Genomic DNA, 22,032 nt, shown 5'->3' with positions numbered 1-22,032 from the left:
CAGGAGCCCCCGCCCGGCCCGGTGCCCGCCTGAGACCCCCGGATCGCACGCCGCCCTCCCCGCACAGCCCCACCCCGGGCCGCAGCCTTGGAGCGCATCCCCGGCCACGGCCGCCGCCCCTGACCACAGCAGGCGCAGCGCGCAGGCCCTGCCTTGCTTCTATTTTTGGTCTCAGTTAAATGGCGTTTTGAACAATCCTAGGAAAGCACTGATGGTGGACGTGGCGAGCGAGCTCTCTTTTTTAAAGATTTATGTATTTGAAAGAGTTACACAGAGAAGGAGAGCGAGCGAGGTCTTCCATCCGCTGGTTCACTCCCCGGTCGGCTGCAAAGGCCAAGGCTAAGCCAGGCCACAGCCAGGGGCCAGGAGCTCCATCCGGGTCTCCCACGCAGGTGCAGGACTTGGGCCATCCTCCGCTGCTTTCCCAGCACAGAGAGCTGGATCGGAACTGGAGCAGCTGGGGCTCCAACTGGCAACCACATGGGACGCGGGCGTTGTAGCTCAGACCCTTTAATAGTTGCCTAAAAATGGAACCAACCCAAGCCACCCCAGAGTCTCACCTCAATACGTTGTGGCAAATAGGACCCTAAGCTAGCTTAGAAATGGGCACACGGGGCGGCGCCGTGGCTTAACAGCCTAATCCTCCGCCTTGTGGCGCCGGCACCCCGGGTTCTAGTCCCGGTTGCCCCTCTTCCAGGCCAGCTCTCTGCTATGGCCCGGGAAGGCAGTGGAGGATGGCCCAAGTCCTTGGGCCCTGCACTCCATGGGAGACCAGGAGAAGCACCTGGCTCCTGGCTTCAGATCAGCACGATGCGCCGGCCGCAGCAGCCATTGGAGGGTGAACCAACGGCAAAAAGGAAGACCTTTCTCTCTCTCTCTCTCACTATCCACTCTGCCTGTCCAAAAAAAAAAAAAAAAAAAAAAAGGACACATGGGGGCCAGTGTGGCGGCACAGAGGTCTCAGCCGCGGCCTGCGCTGCCCGCATCCCGTATCCAAGGGCCGCTCGCAGTCCCCCCGGTTTCTGACCCAGCTCCCTGCAGGTGATGGCTCACATACTTGGGGCCCCCGCACCCCACATGGGAGACCCGGATTTGGCCCAGGCTCCTGGCTCTGGCCTGGCCCAGCCCTGGCTGGTATTTGGGGAGTGAACCAGTGGATGGAAGCTCTCTTTCAGATAAATAAGTCTTTTTAAAAAAAAAAAAAAAAAAAGTAAAATAAAGCAGGGCTCGCATCTCGTGTGACCAAGTTCAAGTCAATGAGGCCATCCCCGGAGCCCCCGCACCCCTGCTCAGCCCGTCCCCAGCAGAACCCGCACGCTCCCGGGTCACACCGACCCGGGCGAGGGGAGGAGGCACAGCCACCAGTCGTTGAGGCCAGGCTCAGGTCACCTGCCCCGCCCACCACGGAGGAGGCCGTGGGCGTGGCTGTGTTGCCCCAAACTCCTAGGTGGTTAGAGCAGTGGGCGGGGACCCAGCTGTGGAGTCAGCGGCCCCACCCCAGGTTCAGCTGTCAACTAGGGTGACTGAAGCAACACAAAGGTACCGGCGAGGTTGTGTGGGAACGGCCCAGTGCCACTAGGGGCGCACAGCAGGTGCCCGGGACAAGCCGTCTATGCGGGCCTACTGCAGGTGCCCCGGACAAGCTGTCCTCACAGTGCCCGCCCCCGCTTTATTTTTCACAGGACTTTATTTGCAGGCAGAGTGATGGGGCACAGTAGCAGGAAGCTGGGTGGGAAGGGGAGCAGCCGGGCCGCGAACCTGTGCCCCAGGGCGGCCGCTTAGCTCCCTGTGCACTGCTGAGCGGGGTTCTGTCCCATGCAGTCCAGAGCCACAGGACCTCAACTTTGGTTCCGAAGAACAAAAATAGGTCGTAACACATCTGAACTCGAGCACCACGCCCATCCTGCTTCTTCTACCTCATATATATATATATATATATATATATATTTATATATTTATATTTTAAACAATTTATTTATTTGAAAGAGTGACAGAGAGGGAGGTCTTCCATCCGCTGGTTCACTCCGGCCACAATGGCCAGAGCTGTGCCGATACGAAGCCAGGAGCCAGGAGCTCCATCCGGGTCTCCCTCCAGGTGCAGGGTCCCAAGGACTTGGGCCATCTCCCCCTGCTTTCCCAGGCCACAGCAGAGAGCTGGATGGGAAGTGGAGCAGCCGGGACTTGAACCTGCACCCCTGTGGGATGCTGGTGTTGCTGGGCCCGCTGAAGACAGTCCCTGAAAAAGAGCTCCTCACCGATGGGGCAGGGCCCGTCCCGGCCCCCTGTGGACCATCACTGATTTTTGGTAAACGTGGATACATGGCATTATTCCCACAGAACAGCCGACAGCACTTAAGTGTCGAAAACAGGAGACAGTTAAAAGAGCAAAACAAAAACCGAGAAAGAATCGTACCAAGTTCCAGGTCCTTTAATAATTTAATGTTCTCTGTGCTCACGGCTGTCAGCCCTGCGGTGTCCTGGCGGAGACGCAGGGCCGGCGGCAGGGTGGCAGCCAGCCAGGTCCCGCTCACCCGGCCACCCCTGGCCGGCCTGCCTGCCCAGGCTGGATTTTGCCCACGCGACGAGTAAGACTTCAAATAAGGTGCTTAAAAACGCCCGGCCTCGCGGCAGTGAGCAGGCGCTCTCCGGAAGTGCCGGCGGGCCTCAGTTTCCCCAAACGGAGGAGCTGCATCTGAGAGACCGCCCCGGGGGTGGGCACAGACCCCCAGCGCCGAGGAGGGCGCGCCCTGGGGGCCGCCTCACGGATTCGGTCCCCTGTGATGGCCGCGCCTGCTCCCGTGTGTGCACCTGCTGCAAATGTTACAGAATCCAACAGCCCATGCCTTCACCGGACACAGGGTGTCTCCTGCTTCGCCAAGGTCGGGAGCCTCACGGAGCCCCAACAGGTGCGCAGCTCATCTTGGGGTCAAGGGCAAGTTCAGGGCTCGGCCGCCCACGCCACGGCCAGAGGATGAGCGTCCTGCCTCGGGCGCCGTGTGGGCTTCTCCAGCAGGGAGGGCAGCCCCGGGCAGGCTCTCCCCGCCAACGCCACCCTCGACCGTGGCTGCCTCCCGGCGGGGGCCCTGCCCGGGCACCAGCAGGAGAGCCCCGCGACACCTCTTACAAAGTCCCAACGATCAAGAGGCCACCGGCTACAAGATTAAAACCGGAAACCAGGGGTGAGGCAGACGATAAGGTCACGTCCTCTCTGACCCGGGGAGCACCTGTCCCGGGTGTCCAGCGAGGGTCCCCTGTGGGGAGGGCACCGGAACAGCTGGGCCTCCGCGCGCCGGGGGTCCCACCAGGCGGCTTCAACAAGTTGGCGGAGAAATGGGATTTAAAAAAGAGAGAGAACGCGCATTTCCCGCCGACTTGTTGAAGCCCCCTCGCGCTGACGTTCCTGATGTGATTCTGCACCGGCCCAAGCTGCTTCGCAGTCCAAGGATCTGCGCCCTGGACGGGCTCCCTCGGCAGAGAGCGCGGTCACCCAGAGAACGGCTTCTCCACACTCGACCGCTTCTCTCCCAAAACCGCGGCAAACGCAGAACCGTTTCTGAGCCATCATCCGGGCCTCGCGCGGACCCCGGCAGGAACCGCAGGGCCACAGAACTGTCCTGGAAACGCAAGGCCAGGGTCCCCCCGGCTCATCCCGGAAGCGACAGACACCCAGAGGCGGCGAGGGGGCGCTGACCACAGGCCGAGCGTGGAGGCTGCCGGGAGCCCCCTGCCCACCCCGGGGTGGGGGAAACAGGGCCGAGGCGAGGGAGCAGGTGAGGGTCCCTTCCCTCCGCACCGGCCACGCTGGCACGCACTGCGGAGCTCAGGGCGGCACCTGCCGCACCTCCTCGGCCGACGCACGCGTCAGCGGCTCACCTGTGGCTCCGCGCCGCCCCGCCTCGCCAGCGCGCCACCTGCCGGCGGCTCCGGAGCCTGCAGGCCGGGGCGCATCCGCAAAGCACGACGGGAAAGGGCGGCGCCGCCTTGGGGAGAATTCCTGCCGCGGTCAGTCCGGATCCGGTCCAGCGCGGCCAGGGCCGCCCGCGCCCTACACGTCGTAGCGGTTCAGGGCGTAGGCGCTGGCGTGGCCCTGCCGGCCGTACTGCAGGTGCTGCGGGAAGACCAGGCCGTTGTGCAGCTTCTCGGCCGGGCTGCGGTGCCGCTCCTTGCCGCCCAGGTCCGCCGCGCTGACCGGCAGCAGGTGCTTCCGGGCCTGCTGGTTCGCGTCGTACTTGGTCTGCGCGGGGAGAGCCCGGCTCAGGCCGCGGGGAGACGGCGCAGCCCGGCCAACCTCCTGGAGGCGGCGTCCCGCCCGGGGGACCCCCCCCCCGCCCCGGGCGGGCCTCACCTTGTTGTACAGGAAGACGCCCAGGATGGCCGTCATCATGCCCAGGACGTTGGTGCTGGTGACCGGGTTGCGCAGCATGAGCAGGGACACGCTGATGACCATGATCCTCTTGGTGGCGTTGGCCACCGAGTAGCTCAGGGGGCTGACCAGGTTGAGGATGCTGAAGGCGATCACGTTCTGGGCGAAGTTGCAGAAGCCGCTCACGGCCAGCAGCAGCAGCGTCCAGGGCCACTGCGACACGTAGGTCTGCGGGGGCGGGGCCGGGGGCGCGGTCAGCGGGGGCTCGCGGGGGCCCCACAGCCGGAGTGCGAGGCGCTGCACCTGCCACAGCCTGGCCCCGGGGAGCAGCGCCCGCCTCCTGGGGTGCGCGTGCGCAGGCAGCAGGCTCGCAGTGGAGGTCTGTCCCCCCAGCCCCCCCAGGCCAGGAGGTCGCGGTGAAGGCGGCTCCGGCTGCGGCAAGAACCCGGGGCCTCAGTTCCTGCGGGTGGGGGATGGGAAGGGCCGACCCCCGTGCACCGTGAGGCTCCAGCCGGACCCCGCTTTGCAAGCGCTTTCCAGGGGCTGGGCTGGGCTGGGCGTAGCCGGTTCGGGCCCGGAGGCTCCACGTCCAGTCCGGCCCCTGCTAATGGGCCTGGGAAAGCAGCAGGGCTCAGTCCCGGGGCCACATGTGGCAGGAGCGGCCACGGGGAGACGCCCGGGCTCTGGACCCCGCCCCAGGCTGTGTGGGACTGCCCTGGGAGGGCTGGACAGCCTGGGGCCCCAAGGCCTGGGGGCAGCAGGCCCAGGTGTGTGTGTGTGGGGGGAGGGCCGCTCTCTGTGGGCCACGCCCCAGGCCACAGGGACTGAACCCAGGACCACGGGGGGTGAGTGGCCTAGCCAGGAAGGGGTGAGCCAAGACCTGAACCCCCAAACCCAAGCCTGCATCTTCCTTCGGGGGCGGGGTGGGGGGCTGGTCTCTCCCTGAGTCGGCCAACCAGGACTCCGCAGCCCTGTGCCCCTGGCTTACACAGATGCCCCCGCAGGGACAGGCAGCACATCTGGGCTTTTTCTTTCAAATGGCTTTTTTTTTCCCCCTCCCTAAGATTTATTTTATTTATTTGAAAGGCAGTGTTAAAGAGAGATGGACGGATGGACACGGACACGGACACACACAGGTCTCTCATTTGCTGGGTCACTCCCCAAATGGCCAAAATAGCCAGGGCTGGGCCAGGCCAAAGCCAGGAGCCTGGAGCTCCACCCGGGTCTCCCCTGTGGGTGCAGGGGCCCAAGCGCCGGGGCCCTCACCGCGGCTCCCAGGGTGCGCATGTGCGGGGAGCTGGATTGGAAGCCGAGGAGCGGGGACTTGAACCGGGGACCCCGATGCGGGAGCCAGGGCCCTGTGTGCATCCCCACAGCTGTGCCCGACGCCAGCCGCCCACCGCTAGAATTTGTTGAGGTTTACTTTAAGTTGTAGAATATGGGATGTCTCCGTGAACGGTCCAAGTGTACTTAAAAAAAAAAAAAGGGGGGGCCACTGCCTGTGGCCCCGGCACCTCCAATCCCGCTCCCTGCCAGGGCGCATGGGCCCAAGACCCTGGGCAAATGGAAGATCTCTCTCTCTTGTCTCTCCTTCTCTCTCTGTAACTTTTTCAAATAAATAAACAGATCCTCATTAAACCAAACAAGAAGCGCAGGTCTGTAGAGCCACCGCGGTTGGGTGTCCCGGAGATGCTAGGAGGCCCGGCCGGCTGCGGCTGCCCGCGCCTTTGTGTGGGCAGGCGGTCCACGGCCATCTGCTTCTGGGGCATCCGCCCGTGCTCACGCCGGCTCCTGGCATGGCGGTCTAGTCTCAGGGCTCTGACAATGTTGCTGGGCTCCCCTCTGACGAATGTGCCAGTGTTCTGGAATGTTCCTGTGCCACTGGTCGTGACGCATCTGTGTGTGGACGTCTTTGGTTTTTCCTTGCATGGAGCCTGCCTGGCCTCTCGACCCTGTGGGGAGCGTCCTCTGCCAGACAGGGGCGGTCCTCAGGGGGAGCCCTAGGCGCCACGTTCTCTCATCACTCCAGATGCCGTCCCAGGGCTCGGTCATTGTCCTGGGATTGGTCTGCGGTGCAGGCTGCATGGTTTCTCTACGTCTGTTTTCAAAGTGCGGACTCTCGTCTGTCCCCTGTTCTGCTACTGGGTGCGTACGATGGGTTTTGAAGACACTGTCTTTCCCATTCTAGAATTTCCATGGGGGCGGGGGGCATTTAGCTTCACAGTTACAACGCTCACGTCCTGCACGGGACGACCTGGGTCTCACTCTGGGCTCTGCTCCCGGCTCCGGCTCCGGCTCCCGGCGAGGCAGCGGTGCCGGCTCAGGCAGTCGGGTGCCTGCACCCATGTGGGAGGCCTCGGTTGAGCTCCTGGCTCCTGGCTCTGCCCATGGCTGTTGCTGGCGAATGTGAGCTCTTTCGCTCTAACATACGATTGTCTAAAAACTCCCACTTGGTTCTTTGACCTATGTCTTCGCATTTGTTTCAAGAGTATTTGCCTTTATTTCTTGAAACACGGTTGCAATTACTGCTTCCAAGTCTTTGTCTCCTGATTCCAGGGCTGGCAGCTGCTGTTTCTCCAGGTGACGGGGGATCTTCCTGCTGCTTCACGTGCTGGGTCATTCCAGACCACGTCCTGCGCACAGCATATTCTGACGTGCTGGGCCCTACTGATCCTAGGAAGAGTGTTGGCATTCCCGGGCACAGCATACGAGCCTGCCCGGCCTGGTTCTGCGCGTTGTGGTTGCAAAGCAAGTTCTGTCTTCAAAGCTGCAACACAGGCATCTTACATAGGCGCTGGTTCAAGTCCTGGCTGCTCCACTTCCGATCCAGCTCTCTGCTGTGGCCTGGGAAAGCAGTGGAGGATGGCCCAAGGGCCTGGGCCCCTGCACCCGCATGGGAGATCCGGATGGAGCTCCTGGCTCCTGGCTTTGGTCTGGCCCAGCCCTGGCTGTTGAGGCCATTTGGAGAGTGAACCAGCAAATAAAATCCCTCTCCCTCTCTTTCAAATAAATAATAAATCTAAAAAAACAAACAAACAAACAAACAAACAAAAAAAACCCACAAAAGTTTCCTCACCACTGGCTGCTGCCAGTTTTCAGTTCTGCAGCAGCTGTCCCAGGTGCTCTCTCCACCCCGGAAAACCCAACCACTTGTCCAGCCTGGCCCTCCCCGCCTGGCTCGGCCGGGGTCTCTGGCACGCACCTGCTCTGGCCTCTGCCTCACAGGCCAGAGGTGAGCAGGGGACACCGAGTGGCCTTCTCCTCACTGGACCCCCTCCTGTTACACAGCCCAGCATGGGGCCAGCTGACGACCCTGGGGTCTGCGTGCATCCATGTGGGAGACACAGGACGAGAGGCCCAGGTGCGAGGGTAACTCAGGAGGGCCGTGGAAAGAGGGAGACCCTCCTCCTTCCCGCGGGGGAAGGCCTTCCCAGCCTGTACGCCAGAGCCAACCTCCCAGTCCCATCCTCCCGGGCGTGGACAGGGACGTTGTCAGGACACGAGCGGCGCAGGGCCAGCGGGATCTCAAGAGGTTGGGGTGAGGGCTGACGAGGACCACTGGGGCGGCAGGCAGCCCCACTGCCACCCCGCCGAGCGCCGCTCTCTCTCCCTGGAGCCCCGGCACCCACGTGACTGCTATCAGGAAGTGCACAGGACCCGCTTCCTCTACCGCAGGTGACAGCGAGGACAGAGGACCTCCGGGCCAGGCACACCCCCTCCCCTTCAGGGCCCCGCCTCGGCGCGCCGGCCACTCACCAGGTCGCTGCTGACCAGGAAAGCCGAGAGGTCCACCAGCACCCAGGTGGGGATCATGAAGAAGACGGCGTGGCAGCCCAGGATGTTCAGCAGCCGCAGGTGGTGGATCCGCGAATCCCTCAGCACCTGGGGAGGGACAAGGCCACCTAGAGCCATGGCCACGGCACTCTGACACCCCGGCACTCTGACATCCCAGCGTGAGCGGTGAGTCCGCGCCCGTGCGTGAAGGCGGGGCTGGGAAGAGGTGCTAAGTGGCCGGGGCTCCACCTCCTCCCCACAGGAGACCCAAACTGAGTTCCAGGCTCCTGGCTTCAGCCTGGCCAGGGCCAGGAGCTCCATCCGGGTCTCCCAGGTGGGTGGCAGGGACCCAAGTACTTGGGCCTTTGCTGCTGCCTCCCAGGGTGCGTGAGAGCAGGGGGCGGGAGCCGGTGCTCCGATATGGGACATCAGTGTCCTGAGCCCTGTGTGGCTTCATCCGACGCCCAGCCCTGCGCCGGGTCTCCTGGGTGGGCACTGCCTGGACAGCCACAGGTCTCACGGGCAGCGTCGCCACAGAGCCCGACACCAAGCAGGTGCGCAACACAGCGTCTGGGTCCGCGTGTGAGACTCTCCCCTACTTCCCACGTCGAGCCTATGCTCGCTCCGGCGCGGGAGGACAAATCCTCTCAAGAGCAGACAGACAAAACGCCCTCTCTGCTCGCCCGGGTCTCCGGCACCCCCTCTGCCGGGCAGCCCCCCGGGAATCCCGGATACCTTTTTGGAGAAGATGTTCTGAAGCGAGAAGCAGAGCGTGGCGGCGAGGGCGCTGACGAGCCCCCACACGTCAAAGGACAGCTCGGTGACAGTGGCCAGCAGGACGCCGCTGATGATGGGGATGAGTGACAGGTACACCTGCAGGGGGCGGGCGGGGGCTGCTGAGCCCGGAGGACGCGGCTGGGCACGAGCTGCTGCTCTCCGGGGAACCTGGGGAGGGGGCTGTGTCCCTGCACGCAGCACACCCCCATCGAGAGCCTCTGCCTCCCGCTGGGCCCTAACCTAACAGATGTCTCTGTCCCCGGCGTTTGGGGCTCTCCCCAGGTACAGCTGCTACCCCTGGCCGGGACACCTCAGCCGCTCAGCATTCATAGGCACCTCCTGGGACCCAGCACCCCCACCCTGCCCGGCCCAGGCGTCCCCCCAGAGCGCCGCCCGCCCACCCACTGCCTGCTAGGTCACTCCATACCCATGACCCCGTGCACGACTTTACACAGCAGGCACTCAATAGCTGGTGGCAGGGTATACAGTAGGTGTTCAACAGTGCGGGCTGCATGACTGACAGGGGGCCTTGCAGAAGGCGCGGGGCACTTGCAGGACGCACAAGGACCTCTGCCTCTGTCCTGGGGCCCCCCAGGGGTTGCCACCAAGGCCAGGGCCTGGGGCGCTAAACGCCGGCTCAGGATGGAGGCCACACCCCTGTGTACCTCGCAGGGTAGGGCCCAACCGAGTTATGACGACACGATCAGTAGCTGGCCGGCTCCGTGTGAGGTTCCCGCTCCGTGCCCAAGCTGGGGCACGGTGCCCCACGTGGCGGGAAACCCGCGGTGTTGGGTGATGCCGCCGCGGCACGCTCCCCTCCCCCTCCCCAGTCACATGTGCTGCACGCTGCAGCCCGGCGGGATGATTTAGTTAAGAAACCCAGGACGCGGGAAGCCAAGCACTTGCAAAAGAGGCGCAGGGCCAGGACTCCCACATGCACTTGAGGGCAGCGGGCAGCGGGCGGGCAGGGCTGGCGCCGGCTGCAGCCATGGGCACAGACTCGGGCTGTGCCAGAGGCCACCTGCTCAGGTGCACCTCGGCTCCCCAGCCCGACCCCGGCCACCCACGGAGCCCGAAGACCCCGTAGGCATCAAACCCGGTCAGCCTGGCAGCTCGCTGACCACCCCGCCGTCCTCGGGTCCCGCGGGGGGGGGGGCGGGAGGCACCTGCTTGGGGCGTCCCATCAGGAGGGGACCAGGCCGCCAGCTACGTTGGCAGCGAATCAGAACAGGAAGACACTGCCTGGCCGCAGACGGACCACCCAGGGCCACACGCCCCTCCCCACGCCCCCCGCCGCCGGCAGAGGAGCCATAGGAGGGCCGCGGGAGGCCCCGGCGCACCCACTTCCTTGTCTGACAGGAAGCCGGCGTGGCCCCGACCACGTCACCACCTGGGCCCCTCCCGGGCGGCCCCCACCTGCCCGCCCCTTACCTTGGTGCTCTGCTTCTCCTTCATGATGACCCGCGACAGCAGGACCACCCAGATGGGCATGGTGGCCTTGACTGCGGAGACAGAGGGCAGGGGCCCTCAGCGCGAGCCCCCAGCGCCGCGGGGGCGGCTCCCTGCACGCCCCGACCGCGGGGGTCGCCCCGCTCCGCCCCCTGCCCCGGTCACCTGTGTGCGCGTAGGACACGGGCACCTTCCAGATGCTGACGTGCGCCGACACCGACGCGAAGTACTTGCCGAAGGCCAGCGGCAGCACGTAGCGCGGGTAGAAGCGCGGCGGCAGCTGCGGCCCGGGCCCGGGGCCCGAGACGGGCGGCGCGGGGGGCACGCGCCAGGCGCGCAGCAGCGGCGGCAGCCCCGCGCACAGCGCCAGGATGTGGCACAGCGACACGGTCACCGGGAACGGGAAAGCGCTCAGGATCACCTTGTTGACCACGTTGCCGCCCGCGCTCAGCGCGTACCACAGCAAGCACAGCGCCGCCACGCGCGCGCCCTCGCGCGCCCCGCCGCCGCCGCCGCCGCCGCCCGCCGCGCCCGGGCCCCCCGAGCCCGCGCCGGAGCCCGCGCCCGACGCCGCCGCCATCCTGCCCGAGCGGCCGCCCCTTCCCGCCCGTCCGACGGCCCGACGCCGGGCGGAGGCGGGGCCGGGCGAGGGGGGGCGGGCGCGCCGGCCAGCGCCGCTCCCCATTGGCCGCCGCCTCTCTGCGTCACTGGGGCGCGCCGACGGACGCGCCAGCCACCACGTCTCGAGTGCAGGCCCCGCCTTGGTATTGGGATGCGCTGCCGGAAGGGGCGGGGCGAGTCCCGGAAGCGGAAGGAAGTGGGGGTGCCGGCCTGCTTAGAAGTTGGACCTGTTCTGGTCTGGGTTTGCTTGTGGAGCACGGGGGCTGGAGCCCGAGCGAGGTGGTCGAGCGGGAACGCGAGGACCCAGCCGCGTCGCTGTCACCTGTGAGTGAGGATGATGGAGCTCGCCGGCCGTCACTCGGAGCGTCATGGTTGTCCCCAGCCAGGTTCCTGATGGGCTGGCCGCGGCGGACCCCGGGGGCAAAGGGAGAAGACCCTTCGAGGAAAGCAAGCTGGACTATGGAAAAAGACCTTTGGACTAGATTATCGCCCCGCAGCGCGTCCCGCCGAATGCCAGGAGCGCTGTGCGGTAGGTGCCGGCGTCAGGCGGCAGTGCAGACCGGGAACGACCTGGCCCGGGGGTCCAGCGCTGTGCGAGAGGGGGCGGTGCCGGCGTTTCTTCCGAAAATCACGCGCTTCTCACTTGCGTGACCGTACTGGGCACGCTCGTAGGAGGGGGTCCTGTCTTACCTTGTGCTTGCATTTCAAAGGCAGGCGTCCTGCGGCTCCCGGCAGGTGTGTGTCGGGGGCGGGTGGGGGACACGGGAAAGCAGCGGCCTGTCCCAGAGCCCTGGTCTGCGGGAAGGAGACGGACCCTGCGCTCCGACCCTGTGTCGCAGGTAGCAGCTGCCGGCCACCGGAGCTGGCCAGGGTGAGCCCACTGTGCACGGAGTGAGCGCAGTGATCCTACTGCGCTGCGCGGCCGGGAGTCGCAGCCCACCCACCAACAGGCTTGTTGATTTTTGAGAGAACTTGGATCATTTAATCTGGTTCTCGCACCTCCCGGGACAGGCGCCAGGGAGTGAGCTAGAGCGAGCCCGCGGCTGGCAGGCTCAGGGCTCAGCCTCACCCTGCCCTCAAAGCCACTCGAACCCACTGCACCCTTGTTTTGGGCAGGGCAGTGTGTCGCAAATCTCTGCTGGCTCTGGGCGGCTGCGGGACGTGGGGGAGACAGGGACAGGATGGCCCATCGGGGTGGTCTTATTACCCCTTTATAATGGAGGCGGGGCAGCTGTTTCAAAGTCAGCGATCAAGGTACTAAGGCCAAAGGGCTGGGCCTCTTAGAACAACAAATATTTGGTGGTGGTGGTGGTGGTGCGGGCCGGGGGGAGGAGCGAGGCCACTGGAACCCGGAGCTGCAGACGTGGCGCCTGTGGGGTCTCTCGCGAGCTGGCAGGTGGCCGCGGCCCCGCCTGCCGTCCGGCTGCAGGGCCCGGGCCCTCCCGGCTTGTCCAGAATCCAGGCAGGCGCCGTGTGGCTGTTCGAAGGCCCAAGCAGGAAACGATTCTCAGACGAGTTTGTGCAAATGGGTTTTTTATTTCCACATTTCTATCACAAGGTGTCCACTTACTGGACCAAATAGCAAAGTTGCTCCCTTCTGCGTGAGGACGCAGAAGTCTGGGTTCTGTACATTCACTAAGGCTCCTTGTTTTTGCAAATCGCGTTTATGACGAATAACCATAAGGCAAACGAATCTAAAGGAATGGTTATGAGTGTCAGCGCAGACGGCTCCTCGCCCGACGGCACGGCTCGCACCCAGTAGCACCCGCGGCGACATCTGTGTTGTTCTGGGGGGGACTCTAGGAAGGTGAACTTCCCCAGGCGTGTGGGGGAGGGGCAGGGGAGGGCGGGTTTTGGCTGGTGGTCACATGGTAAATAAACGCGAGAGAACTGAAATTTTTTGCAGCATTTCTTTGAAAAACTGGGGATCCTGAACCGAAACCAGATCAAAATGGGTGGATGCTCATGGAGTGTGGGTTAGACTGGTCGTCCACGTGGCCTGCCCGCGGCCAGGTCAGCTCCCGAGACACGGGCCCAACCAAGGCCCCCCGGCTCCCAGACCCCAGGGCCCAGAAGAGCAAGTGCAGAGGCTGAGACGCGTGCTCCTGCTGCTCCCCCCAGCGCGGGGCCCTGCGCCCGCCTGCCTGCCTCCCTGCGGGGCCCGGGCGCCCGGGTGGGGACTGACGCGTTCGCTCAAGTTCCAAACTCGCTTTGCCGTCCGTGCGCGCGGCCCTCCCTTCGCAATTTTGTTAGTAAACTGGTAGCAGCATTTCACAAAAGGAGAGTCCTGGGGGGAAGGGGCGGCGAGCCCGCGTGGCTCCTGCCCCCCACCCCCGCTCCCAACCGCCGCAAGGTGGGAGTGCGCCTGGCGGCCGGCGGGCGGTCAGTCCAAGCAGACATAAGGCAGAACGTTCAAGCGCCCGTCGTCGCCATGCGGGTCGAGCGATATGCACTGCGTCCAGTCATACCAGTTACCCTGTGTGTCCCGACACCCGTTCACCCCCGGCCACTGGCGGGCCTGGATTCTGTCGAGATCGTCCTGCGTGAGCTCCCGGCTCAGCCCCGGCAGCTCGGCGGGCGGGCTGTGCGGCAGCAGCACGTGCGGCCGCCGGGCCCCGAGCCGGCTCTCCTCCTGCTTCAGGTACTTGGACATGAAGTGGTGGGCGCCCGGCGTCTGCGTGCCGGACGACAGCAGCAGGCTGCTCTGCCGGCTCAGGTACGACTGGATGATCTCGTTGCCCGACAGCTCCTTCCAGTTCGTCTGCTCAAAGGGGCTCTGGAGGCTGGCCTTGGCCTCGGGCGCGTCCGGCTCTGTCCTGGGCGGCTGCTCCGTGCGCGCAGGGCTGTCCGCCCGCACTGGCTCTTTCTGGGTCAGAGGTTTGATCTGTCTCGTCATGGGGTCAAAGGTGAGCTTCCGCTCTTTTAACCGCACCGGCCTCACACCCGCCTCGGCCACCTGCCCGTCCAAGTTCACCGTGTAGTCGCGTGGCCGGTACCTCTTCTTCTTTTTGCTGTCCGAGCCCCCGGCGGCGGCAGCATCGCTGTCCACCCTGGAGGAGTCTGGGGAGAAGCCGGCCGGGGGCAGCCCTGCCTTGCAGCCCGGCGCCGCCAGTCGCTGGCGGCCCTCGGGCTGCTCCAGCCAGCGCACCGGGCTCTCAGCACTGGGCAGCAGCTCCAGCCGCCGCACAGGGGGCGTGGACGGCTGGGCCAGTGGGAGAGGTGATGGCACCTGGGTGGCGTCGAGCGGCTGGAGCCGCGGTGAGGGGCTGGACACGGAGCCCTTGGGTGCATACGGGCTCCGCTGCCGGGCAAAGGAGCCCTCATGCCGTGAGTTCCGGGGGCTGAAGGAGCAGCGCGCGGGCCCCCTGGGGTGGGGGGGCCCGGGGGTCTCGTCCACCCTGTCCAGCTGCTGGAGCACCGCTGCCTTAGTCTGCAGGCAGGGCCCGGGGGGCTGGCCCAGGCCCGGGGAGCTGGTGTGCGGCCGCACCGCGTGGACAGGGATCTTGCCGCTGTGCGTGTCGTTCTCGGGGGGCTCCACGCGGCCGCTCTCAGGGCCGTGCCCCCCGCCGCCACCGCCACCGCCGCCGTCGGGGGGCCCAGGGAAGCTCTCTGGGCTCCCGCTGATCCCGTTGGTGGGGAGGGGCGACGAATTGGGGAGCAGGGGCTCGTGGCTGGCTTTGGAGACCTTGGCAGGCGGCCCGGGGTGGCCGAGGTCACGCTGGTCCCCCCGGCGCTTCTGGCCGCCCAGTCTGTCCGGCCGCTGCCCGGGCAGCCGCTGGATGTCATTGCGGCTCTTCAGCTCCTGGATGCTCTTGGGAGTGCCGGGCGGCCCCGCCTCCGGCCGGCAGTGGTGCGCGCCCCCGTTGGCTGAGCCCGCCGCCCCCGCCAGCCCGCGCAGCGCCGCCTCATTCTGGTGCGCGGGCTCGATGAGCTTCTGCCAGCTCCGCAGCAGCTTCTTGGCGCGCTTGGCGAGCTCCTCGTTGGTGGTCTTCTTGCGCACGTCGTTGATGAGCTTCCCGAGCCGCGTTTCCTGCAGAGACAGCAGTGATGGTGATGGTGACAGGGACCAGGGACGGGGGCGCACCTGGGGGCCAGGACCGGCCCCTCCCCCACTGGCCCCCATCTGCTGGCTCTGCAGACGAACACCCACGGGAATTCCCGGTCCTTTGTGACAGGAGAGGTCCCTGGCCAGCAGGCTCGGGGGCCCTCCCACCCCGCGTTGCTGCAGGGCCCACTCACCTCCAGTGCCTCTTTGGTAATGGGGTATTTCTCCAGGCTGGAGATGACTTCCAACACCGCCACCATGTTCCGGATCTGTGGGACAAGAACCAGCGCTCAGGCCCTGCCCTTGTCCGCGGCAGCCCTCGCCCCCAGTCTGCCGGCGAGCCTGCCGCCCCTCCCCAGACGTGCCCAGTTCCTGTCCTGGAGGTGAGCTCTGTTCTGTCACGTGATGGGGGCAGGAGCCGAAGGACTTGCCCAATAAAATGCACAAAGCTTCAGAGACTGCCTGACCCAGAATGCACCGGGCAACTTGATTTACATAAGGCCCCAGACACCAAAGCGTGCGTGCAGAATGCCACCAAGTGGAGGGTGACACCTGTCTGGGACAGCGGACACCTGGGCAGCAGTGAGGCCAACAAGGAGCCCAGGCGACGGGCAGGCAGCGCCCCCGGCGGCTCTGGAAGCCAACCGGGAGGCGTGACCCGCAGCCCAGCTGGCAGAAATGCTATCTGCGGGTACCAGGAGGCTCCGGGGCACGCGGCTGCGGCACCGTTGGGCTTTTATCTGGCAGGTGCAGTGCCCCCCCATGACCTTGCCGCGGCCACGCCCCGTCCCCAGCACTCTCCAGGCATCACCGATGGTGACAGGCAGCCAGCGGCCGCGACCACACGGTGCAGGTGCCACACACAGGCCGTCTGGCGCACAGTGCCCGCCCCAGGAAACGGCCCCAGGCAGGGAGGGTCAGGGGTTAGTGCAACAGCACTCACGTCCGCCAAAGGTGGGAGGGACACACAGGTCAGCCGACAGGCAGACCCCAGGCTCTCAAACACCGGGCGCCAAATCCCACCCCAGCCGCGTGGACCCCAGGCCTGCATGGGCAAGCTCGCGACGCTTCTCGGGGGCAGAGGCTGTTTCTCAGCAGTCAGGACACACAGGCCTCTGGGAGCCCCCGTGGCAGTGGGCGTGGGAAGAGCATGGATCACGTGGGCGCCAGCCGGAGTTCACGTGTTCACTTCTTAGAAGACACCGTGTAAGGCACAGTTGCCGGGTCTGGACCAGAACACATCGAGCACTCCTACAGGGGGCGCCGTGTAGCCCATATGAGCACTGGTTCGCGTCCTGGCCTCTCCACTTCTGATCCAGCTCCCTGCTGTGGCCTGGGAAAGCAGAGGAGGACGGCCCGAGTGCTGGGCCTGCAGCCACTCAGGGAGTGAACTCGTGGGTGGCTGTGTGTGTCTGCCTTTCAAATAAATTAACTTTAAAAAAATAAAACAAAATGCTACCAAAGCACCTTGGCTCTGTACCCTGCTTTCTCGCTTGACTCCACAAGTTCATGTCAAACAGCCCTGGCTGGGCTCAGTGGCACCCCCCAGCGGCAGGGATGCTACTTCATGTTGGGAGACAGCGCGTCCCCACTTGCCACCACAAATAAGGCTTCGATGGAGGCCTGTGTGAGGCACGACGCTGGGCCACTGGGAATCGTGGGGTGGTCTAGGCCCCGTGCACTGTCCAAGGGCAAGAGCGGGGCGGGCAGGACTGGCACTGCTTTCCTGCTGCTCACCAGTTAGCGGTTTAACCAGTGCACACCCGCACCGTGGGACCGGGCTCCGCAGCGTGCGGCCTCACTGGGCGCGGATCAGGGTGCCTGCCGGCAGGGGGTTCTCAGGACCCTCTTCCTGCTGGCTGTCACCAAGTGTCACCCTGCTGAAGCCAGAGCGGGCAGAGCTCTCTGAGCCTAGGTCAGGTCTGCCAGGCGGGACGCCACGTGCCCAGGATGAGGGACTGGGGTGGACTTCCCTGGCGGCCCGCGCATTCCCGGCTCCTCTCGCCTGCAGGCCCATTTCGACAGCCATCGCCTTCCCTCCCCCAGCTTAAAGTTCCAGAGTGACCACAGAACAGTGACTACGGCCCCCATACCCCCAACTCTGCTGCCCGCCTGCCAATGGGCCAACCTCGCAGTGCGTGGTTCACGGCCAGAGTCCAGCCCGAGGGGAGAGTGGGCAGGAAACAGCCCACCCTGTGCTTACCTGCAGGGGGCAGGGGCGGGGGTGGGGGTGGCCGGTTCCCGAAGGGCTCCTGGGCTTGCCACATGGCCTCGTCTCCACCCCACTGACCTCAGCCTGATATATTTAGCGCCATGGGCCCCTACGTCCTCCTGAACCAGCAGTCCCCGGAGAGTGGGACGTTGCCCAGGCCCAGCGAGCCCGGCGGCACAGAGTGTCCTTGTCCTCGGGCAGACGCCGTCCTGCTGCCAGACGGGAGGGAGGAGGTGGAACACCTGGGCCACCCCCGGCTCTGGCACGAGCGGCCCCTTGGAGCTCACCGCCGAGCCAGCGGCCGGCCTAAGAGCCTCCTGCAGCTGCGTGGGCAGCAGGGACGAGGGGTGAAGGTCTGGGGCCTCGGGCCATGTCCTCCATGTCCCTCTGCAGATTGCTCTACCCCTGGGCAGAGGCGCCCGCTGGGGAGGAGGCCAGGCTCCTGGGGTTCCACCTACAAAGCCAGGTCAGCTAGAGAGGGGTGCGTGCCCCTGAACACCACAGAACATTCCAGAGCAGTCAGGCCCCCACCCCCAGCAATGCAGTGCTGGCCCCCCACGAAGGTGGGCAGGACACGGAAGGTGCCCCACCCAACAGCCCCACAGAGCCCACGCGCAGCCGCTCTGTCCCAGGGGACACCTAGCACCCAGCTGTGCTGGGCCCCAAGGAGCAAGAGGCGAGCTGGCCACGGGAAACCTGCCTCGCCAACCACACCACACCCCTCCGGTGGCCTTCCACTGTCGGTGAAGGGAGCCTGTGGCTGACAGGGGCTCTGGCAGCCAGGACGGACCCCCAAGGCAAGGCCGAGAGGGGACAGACGCAGGGGGTGCAGGCTGGCTCCCACACACTCTGTCTCCCACCAGCCTTCGCTGCTGCCGCGCCCCGGGTCACGGTCACTCCCGGGGCCCGTGGAGAAATGTGCCTGATCCGAATGCCAGCACGGGCGCTGCCCCCGAGGACGGCCTAGGGCGGCTCTGCCGACAGCGCCCACGGCACACAGGGCGCTGGGGCCCACAGCTTCTTCCCGGGGATTCATTCCCAGGCCAAACACCTCCCCACCCTCTGCCAAGTGGCTTTCGGAGAAGGGAGGAGTTGGCAGGGACTGCGGCCTCAGGTTTGTCAGGGCTCCCCGAGCGGATGCACGTCACTGCATCCCTTGAGGCAGAGAAGCCGGTGCCGGCCCGTTCCACCAGGGGGCCGCCCCATCACCACCACCACACTGGCCCGGAGTGGAGGGGGCCCCGAGGTGCCCACCCCAAAGGCTGTCGGGCAGCAGGCAGGGCAGGCCTGGCCCAGGGGTGCTATGGACTGTCACACGGGATCCTGGCCTGGAGAGCACTCGGGGCCGACAGGAAAGGGCACATCAGCCAGCCCGTGTCTCTGGGGTCTCACAGACACGAGTGGGGACGCCTGGTCTCGGGCTGGTGGGTCAAGGCGGACAGAACTAGCAAGGAGAGGTGACCTGCTGTCTGGGCTGAGGGTCTAGCCGGACCTGAGGCATGCGTGCAGGGCGGCAGAGAGGGGACAGCCCTGGCCCACAGCTGCAGGAACAGCAGCGCTCCGGAGGCTCTTCCGTGACCGCGCCACCGAGACCCAAGCACAGGCGCAGAGGCCCCAGGAGACCTGCGGCTTCCTGCACAGGTGTGGCAGCGCGTCTCACAGCCAACACGCGAAGGAATCGGGGCCGGACCCACTCAGGGGAGCACCCGCGGGGAGCACTGCCCCTCTCCTGGGGACGGGACGGCAGCAGAGCGGACTGGCTCCACATGCTGTCCACCAAACAGGGCGCGGAGCAGACTCTTCTCTGCTTTGATGTCTCAAACTTGCTGAAGATAACAAATGTATATACATGGCAAATCACTCCTGACCCGTTAACACCTGGACGGAAGGTCTCCGGCTCAGACGACGGGCAGGCACTCAGGTGAGGGAGCACAGAACCGATGCCAGCCCCTCCGCGGGCGTGTGGCTCCACATCTGCCACCAGTGCGGGGAGGGGGCCACTCCAAAGGACTCGGCCCCTCCATCTGCTGAGCCCCCAGGAGCTCCTTGCCGGGCCTCCCGCAGGCTGCTGGTCTGCCCCACCAGTCCCAGCACAGAAACGGCCTGCGTGCCTGAGCCAGAAGGCAGGGCTGGGCGCTCGGCCCGCGGCCTAACTCTCAAGCTTCTCCCTTAGAGGGAGCCCAGGTCGGCCATGGCCAGAGAGGGCAGGTGCACGGGCGGCCGAGACCAGCCAGCAGGCAGGAGGGGTGTTCCAGGTCTGTCACACGAGGGTGAATCAAAAGCCCTTGCCTGTCTCCATAGGTGGAGAGGACAACGCCGTGCGCGTGCGGGAGCAGCCAGGAGCCAGGCACAGGGTACCCGGGCCTGCGAGCATCTCACAGATGGGCTTGGGCAAGGGGGCAGGAACACGGTGCAGAGTTCAGCACCCCATGCCCTGACCACAGCTGGGTCACAGGCCGTGGCCGCTCTGCCTTGTGGCCACCCTCACGCCCCCAGGAGCCCAGACCGCCGTCCAAGTCGCACTGCCGTGGGGCTGTGGGGACACCTGCAAAGTGCTCGCCGCACCTGGGCAAGCGGGGCTGCGCCTGCGGCACCCGAGGAACTCTGCCCGCGGGGGATTTCCAGCCCTGAGCAGAAACGAGGAACCGAGACACGCGGCCGTGGAGTCCGAGAGGCCCCTCCGCTCCCAGCCCCGTCTCCACCTCGGGGAGAGCCCTCTCCGGGCTGCAGCTGGCGGTGTGCCACGCCCCCTCAGGCCTGAGCACTGAGCCTGCCCTGGCCCACGTCTCTCAGTGCTCACTCCCACGCCCCCGTTTCCATGTAAAGAAACAGATGGCCCAAGGAGGCAGAGCACCCAGCCAGAAGGCTGCACAGGCCCCGCCCGCCCCTCGGCGCGTGCTGAGGAGCACCCCCGGCCGCCAGCCTGCAGTGACAGTGGTGGCAGACTCTGACCCTCCCCAGCAGGAAATGCACAGGTTCCAGGACGTTCCTCGAAACCACAGGGCCACCTCCAGATGGCCCTGGTGCTGCTTCCGTGTTCTCCCCAGGCCACACGGGGTCTTCAGCCACACTCAACGCTCACTGAGCCAAGGGCCACATCCACGGCCCTGGAGCCCACTCTGCGCTGCGCTGGCCCGATGACTCCCTGTCTGGCCACCCTTCCGACGCCCCAGGCAGTGGGCAGCACCCCCGCCCGGGGCTGCGGCCCCAAAGCACCTGTGCCAACGGGTTCCCCCGAATCTAACAGTGTGGACGCTGCTGCTGGTTTATTATCATTTTTAAAGGCAGAATTGGTCTAGACAAGAATTTACAAAACCACTTACTCGTAAAGCTCTGGAAGTGCTCATCAGTGAGCAAGCCGTCGCTCCCATCCACACCCAAGCACAGCCTGCGTGGTGCCGGGCAGGAGGCCACCCGCACAGGGCTGGGCATGCGCTGTGTGTGCTGCGGACACGGGAAGGAAGTGGGCCCTGCTGGTGCACGCGTGTGTGCTCTGGTCCGGCCGTGCTCTTCAGCCTAAGTCTTCCTGCTTCTGACAAACCCCACGAGTCCCCAGGCAGCTCCTGCCGCTGCAAGTCACTGCAAGAAGGGGCGGCCCCCACACAGCCCAGCGCTGCCCGCTCCCCCCTCCTCCACAGCATCCACTAGGCTCCGCCAGGACCCCATGGGAGCCTCAAACCCACAGGGGCAGAGTCCCTCATTACGGCTTCTCAGAGGAAGAACAGCCTGGCTGGAGTGGGGGTGGGGTGTCCCAGTCACAGCCACCAAGTGACCACTTGCAGAAGCACTTCCTCACTGGCGGGGCCAGCCTGCCGCCCCCAGGAGTACCAACCGTCTGGGCGGCCTGTCAGTGTCCCTGGGGTGACGACCCTGCATGCTGAGCTCCTGCCACGGGCAGCACTGCCAGCCTACTGCCCCCAGGAGTATCAGCCGTCTGGGCGGCCTGTCAGTGTCCCTGGGGTGACGACCCTGCACGCCGAACTCCTGCCATGGGCAGCACTGCCAGCCTGCTGCCCCCAGGAGTACCAGCTGTCTGGGCGGCCTGTCAGTGTCCCTGGGGTGACGACCCTGCACGCTGAGCTCCTGCCACGGGCAGCACTGCCAGCCTGCTGCCCCCAGGAGTACCAGCCATCTGGGCGGCCTGTCAGTGTCCCTGGGGTGACGACCCTGCACGCTGAGCTCCTGCCACGGGCAGCAACGGGCTGAGCACAAAATCGCACTTGGAAACTTGGTCGGGGACAGAAGCACCAGCCTGGGTGCGGGCAGCGGGCGGAGGCCTGGCTGCTCCCCACGAGTCGCCCAGAAATGGGAAGCTGCTGGGGCAGCAGTGGGGGTTCCCAAGCGCACGAATGCTCGCTCGGTGGCCCCTGGGAAGAGAGCTGCAGCAGGCCTCAGGTGGGAGCTCCGCTCAGCAGAGGGCGGCGGCTCTGCGCTCCGCAGCCACCGCCCGCCCCAACTCTCCTCGCTTCCCGCCCACTTCACGCCTGCACAGCTCCTCCCGGCCCAGCGACCACTGGCTCACACACATCCCCTGCACTCAGGATCGGGGCAGACCAGGTCTCAGAATGTCACCTGCCAGCTGCTTCCTTTCCGACGTGGACACAACTAGGGGGGGGGGGGAGAGAGACAGAGCGAGCCACACAGAGGTCTTCACCTCTGCCCTCTGTGAGGACACTGGGCCGGCGGCAACGCCCCCTCTCCCAGAAACCGCTAATCAGAATGCCAGCTACAGAACACTGCACAGGACCTGGGGCCCGTGAGGGGACCCGCACACCGCTCTGAGCCACCACG

The 22,032-nt window shown here is 65.7% G+C and overlaps 2 protein-coding genes across 2 annotated transcripts in view; both read right to left on the bottom strand.

Moving 5' to 3' along the window:
• Positions 1-2,043: 2,043 nt before the first annotated feature.
• Positions 2,044-10,943, bottom strand: SLC35E1 (solute carrier family 35 member E1). Its single transcript, XM_062178707.1, has 6 exons — positions 10,529-10,943; positions 10,346-10,416; positions 8,873-9,010; positions 8,120-8,245; positions 4,346-4,591; positions 2,044-4,234 (listed from the first exon to the last, which is right to left on the bottom strand). Exons 1-6 carry the CDS (start codon positions 10,941-10,943, stop codon positions 4,046-4,048), a joined length of 1,185 nt encoding a protein of 394 aa, XP_062034691.1. The 3' UTR covers positions 2,044-4,045.
• A 1,507-nt stretch (positions 10,944-12,450) lies between these two features.
• Positions 12,451-22,032, bottom strand: part of MED26 (mediator complex subunit 26) — a 48,307-nt gene continuing 38,725 nt past the window's right edge. Inside the window, exons 2-3 of the mRNA XM_062179457.1 lie at positions 15,224-15,298; positions 12,451-15,014 (exon numbers count right to left, since the gene is read on the bottom strand). Coding sequence (XP_062035441.1) covers positions 13,368-15,014; positions 15,224-15,298 — 1,722 coding nt within the window. The 3' untranslated portion in view covers positions 12,451-13,367. The remainder of the gene's footprint in view (positions 15,015-15,223; positions 15,299-22,032) is intronic.

The sequence above is a fragment of the Lepus europaeus genome, chromosome 20 (genome assembly GCF_033115175.1).
Source record: "Lepus europaeus isolate LE1 chromosome 20, mLepTim1.pri, whole genome shotgun sequence".
Lineage (NCBI taxonomy): Eukaryota > Metazoa > Chordata > Mammalia > Lagomorpha > Leporidae > Lepus > Lepus europaeus.
The sequence above is the reverse complement of the archived record's forward strand: the minus strand, read 5'-3'. Positions and strand labels throughout refer to the sequence as shown.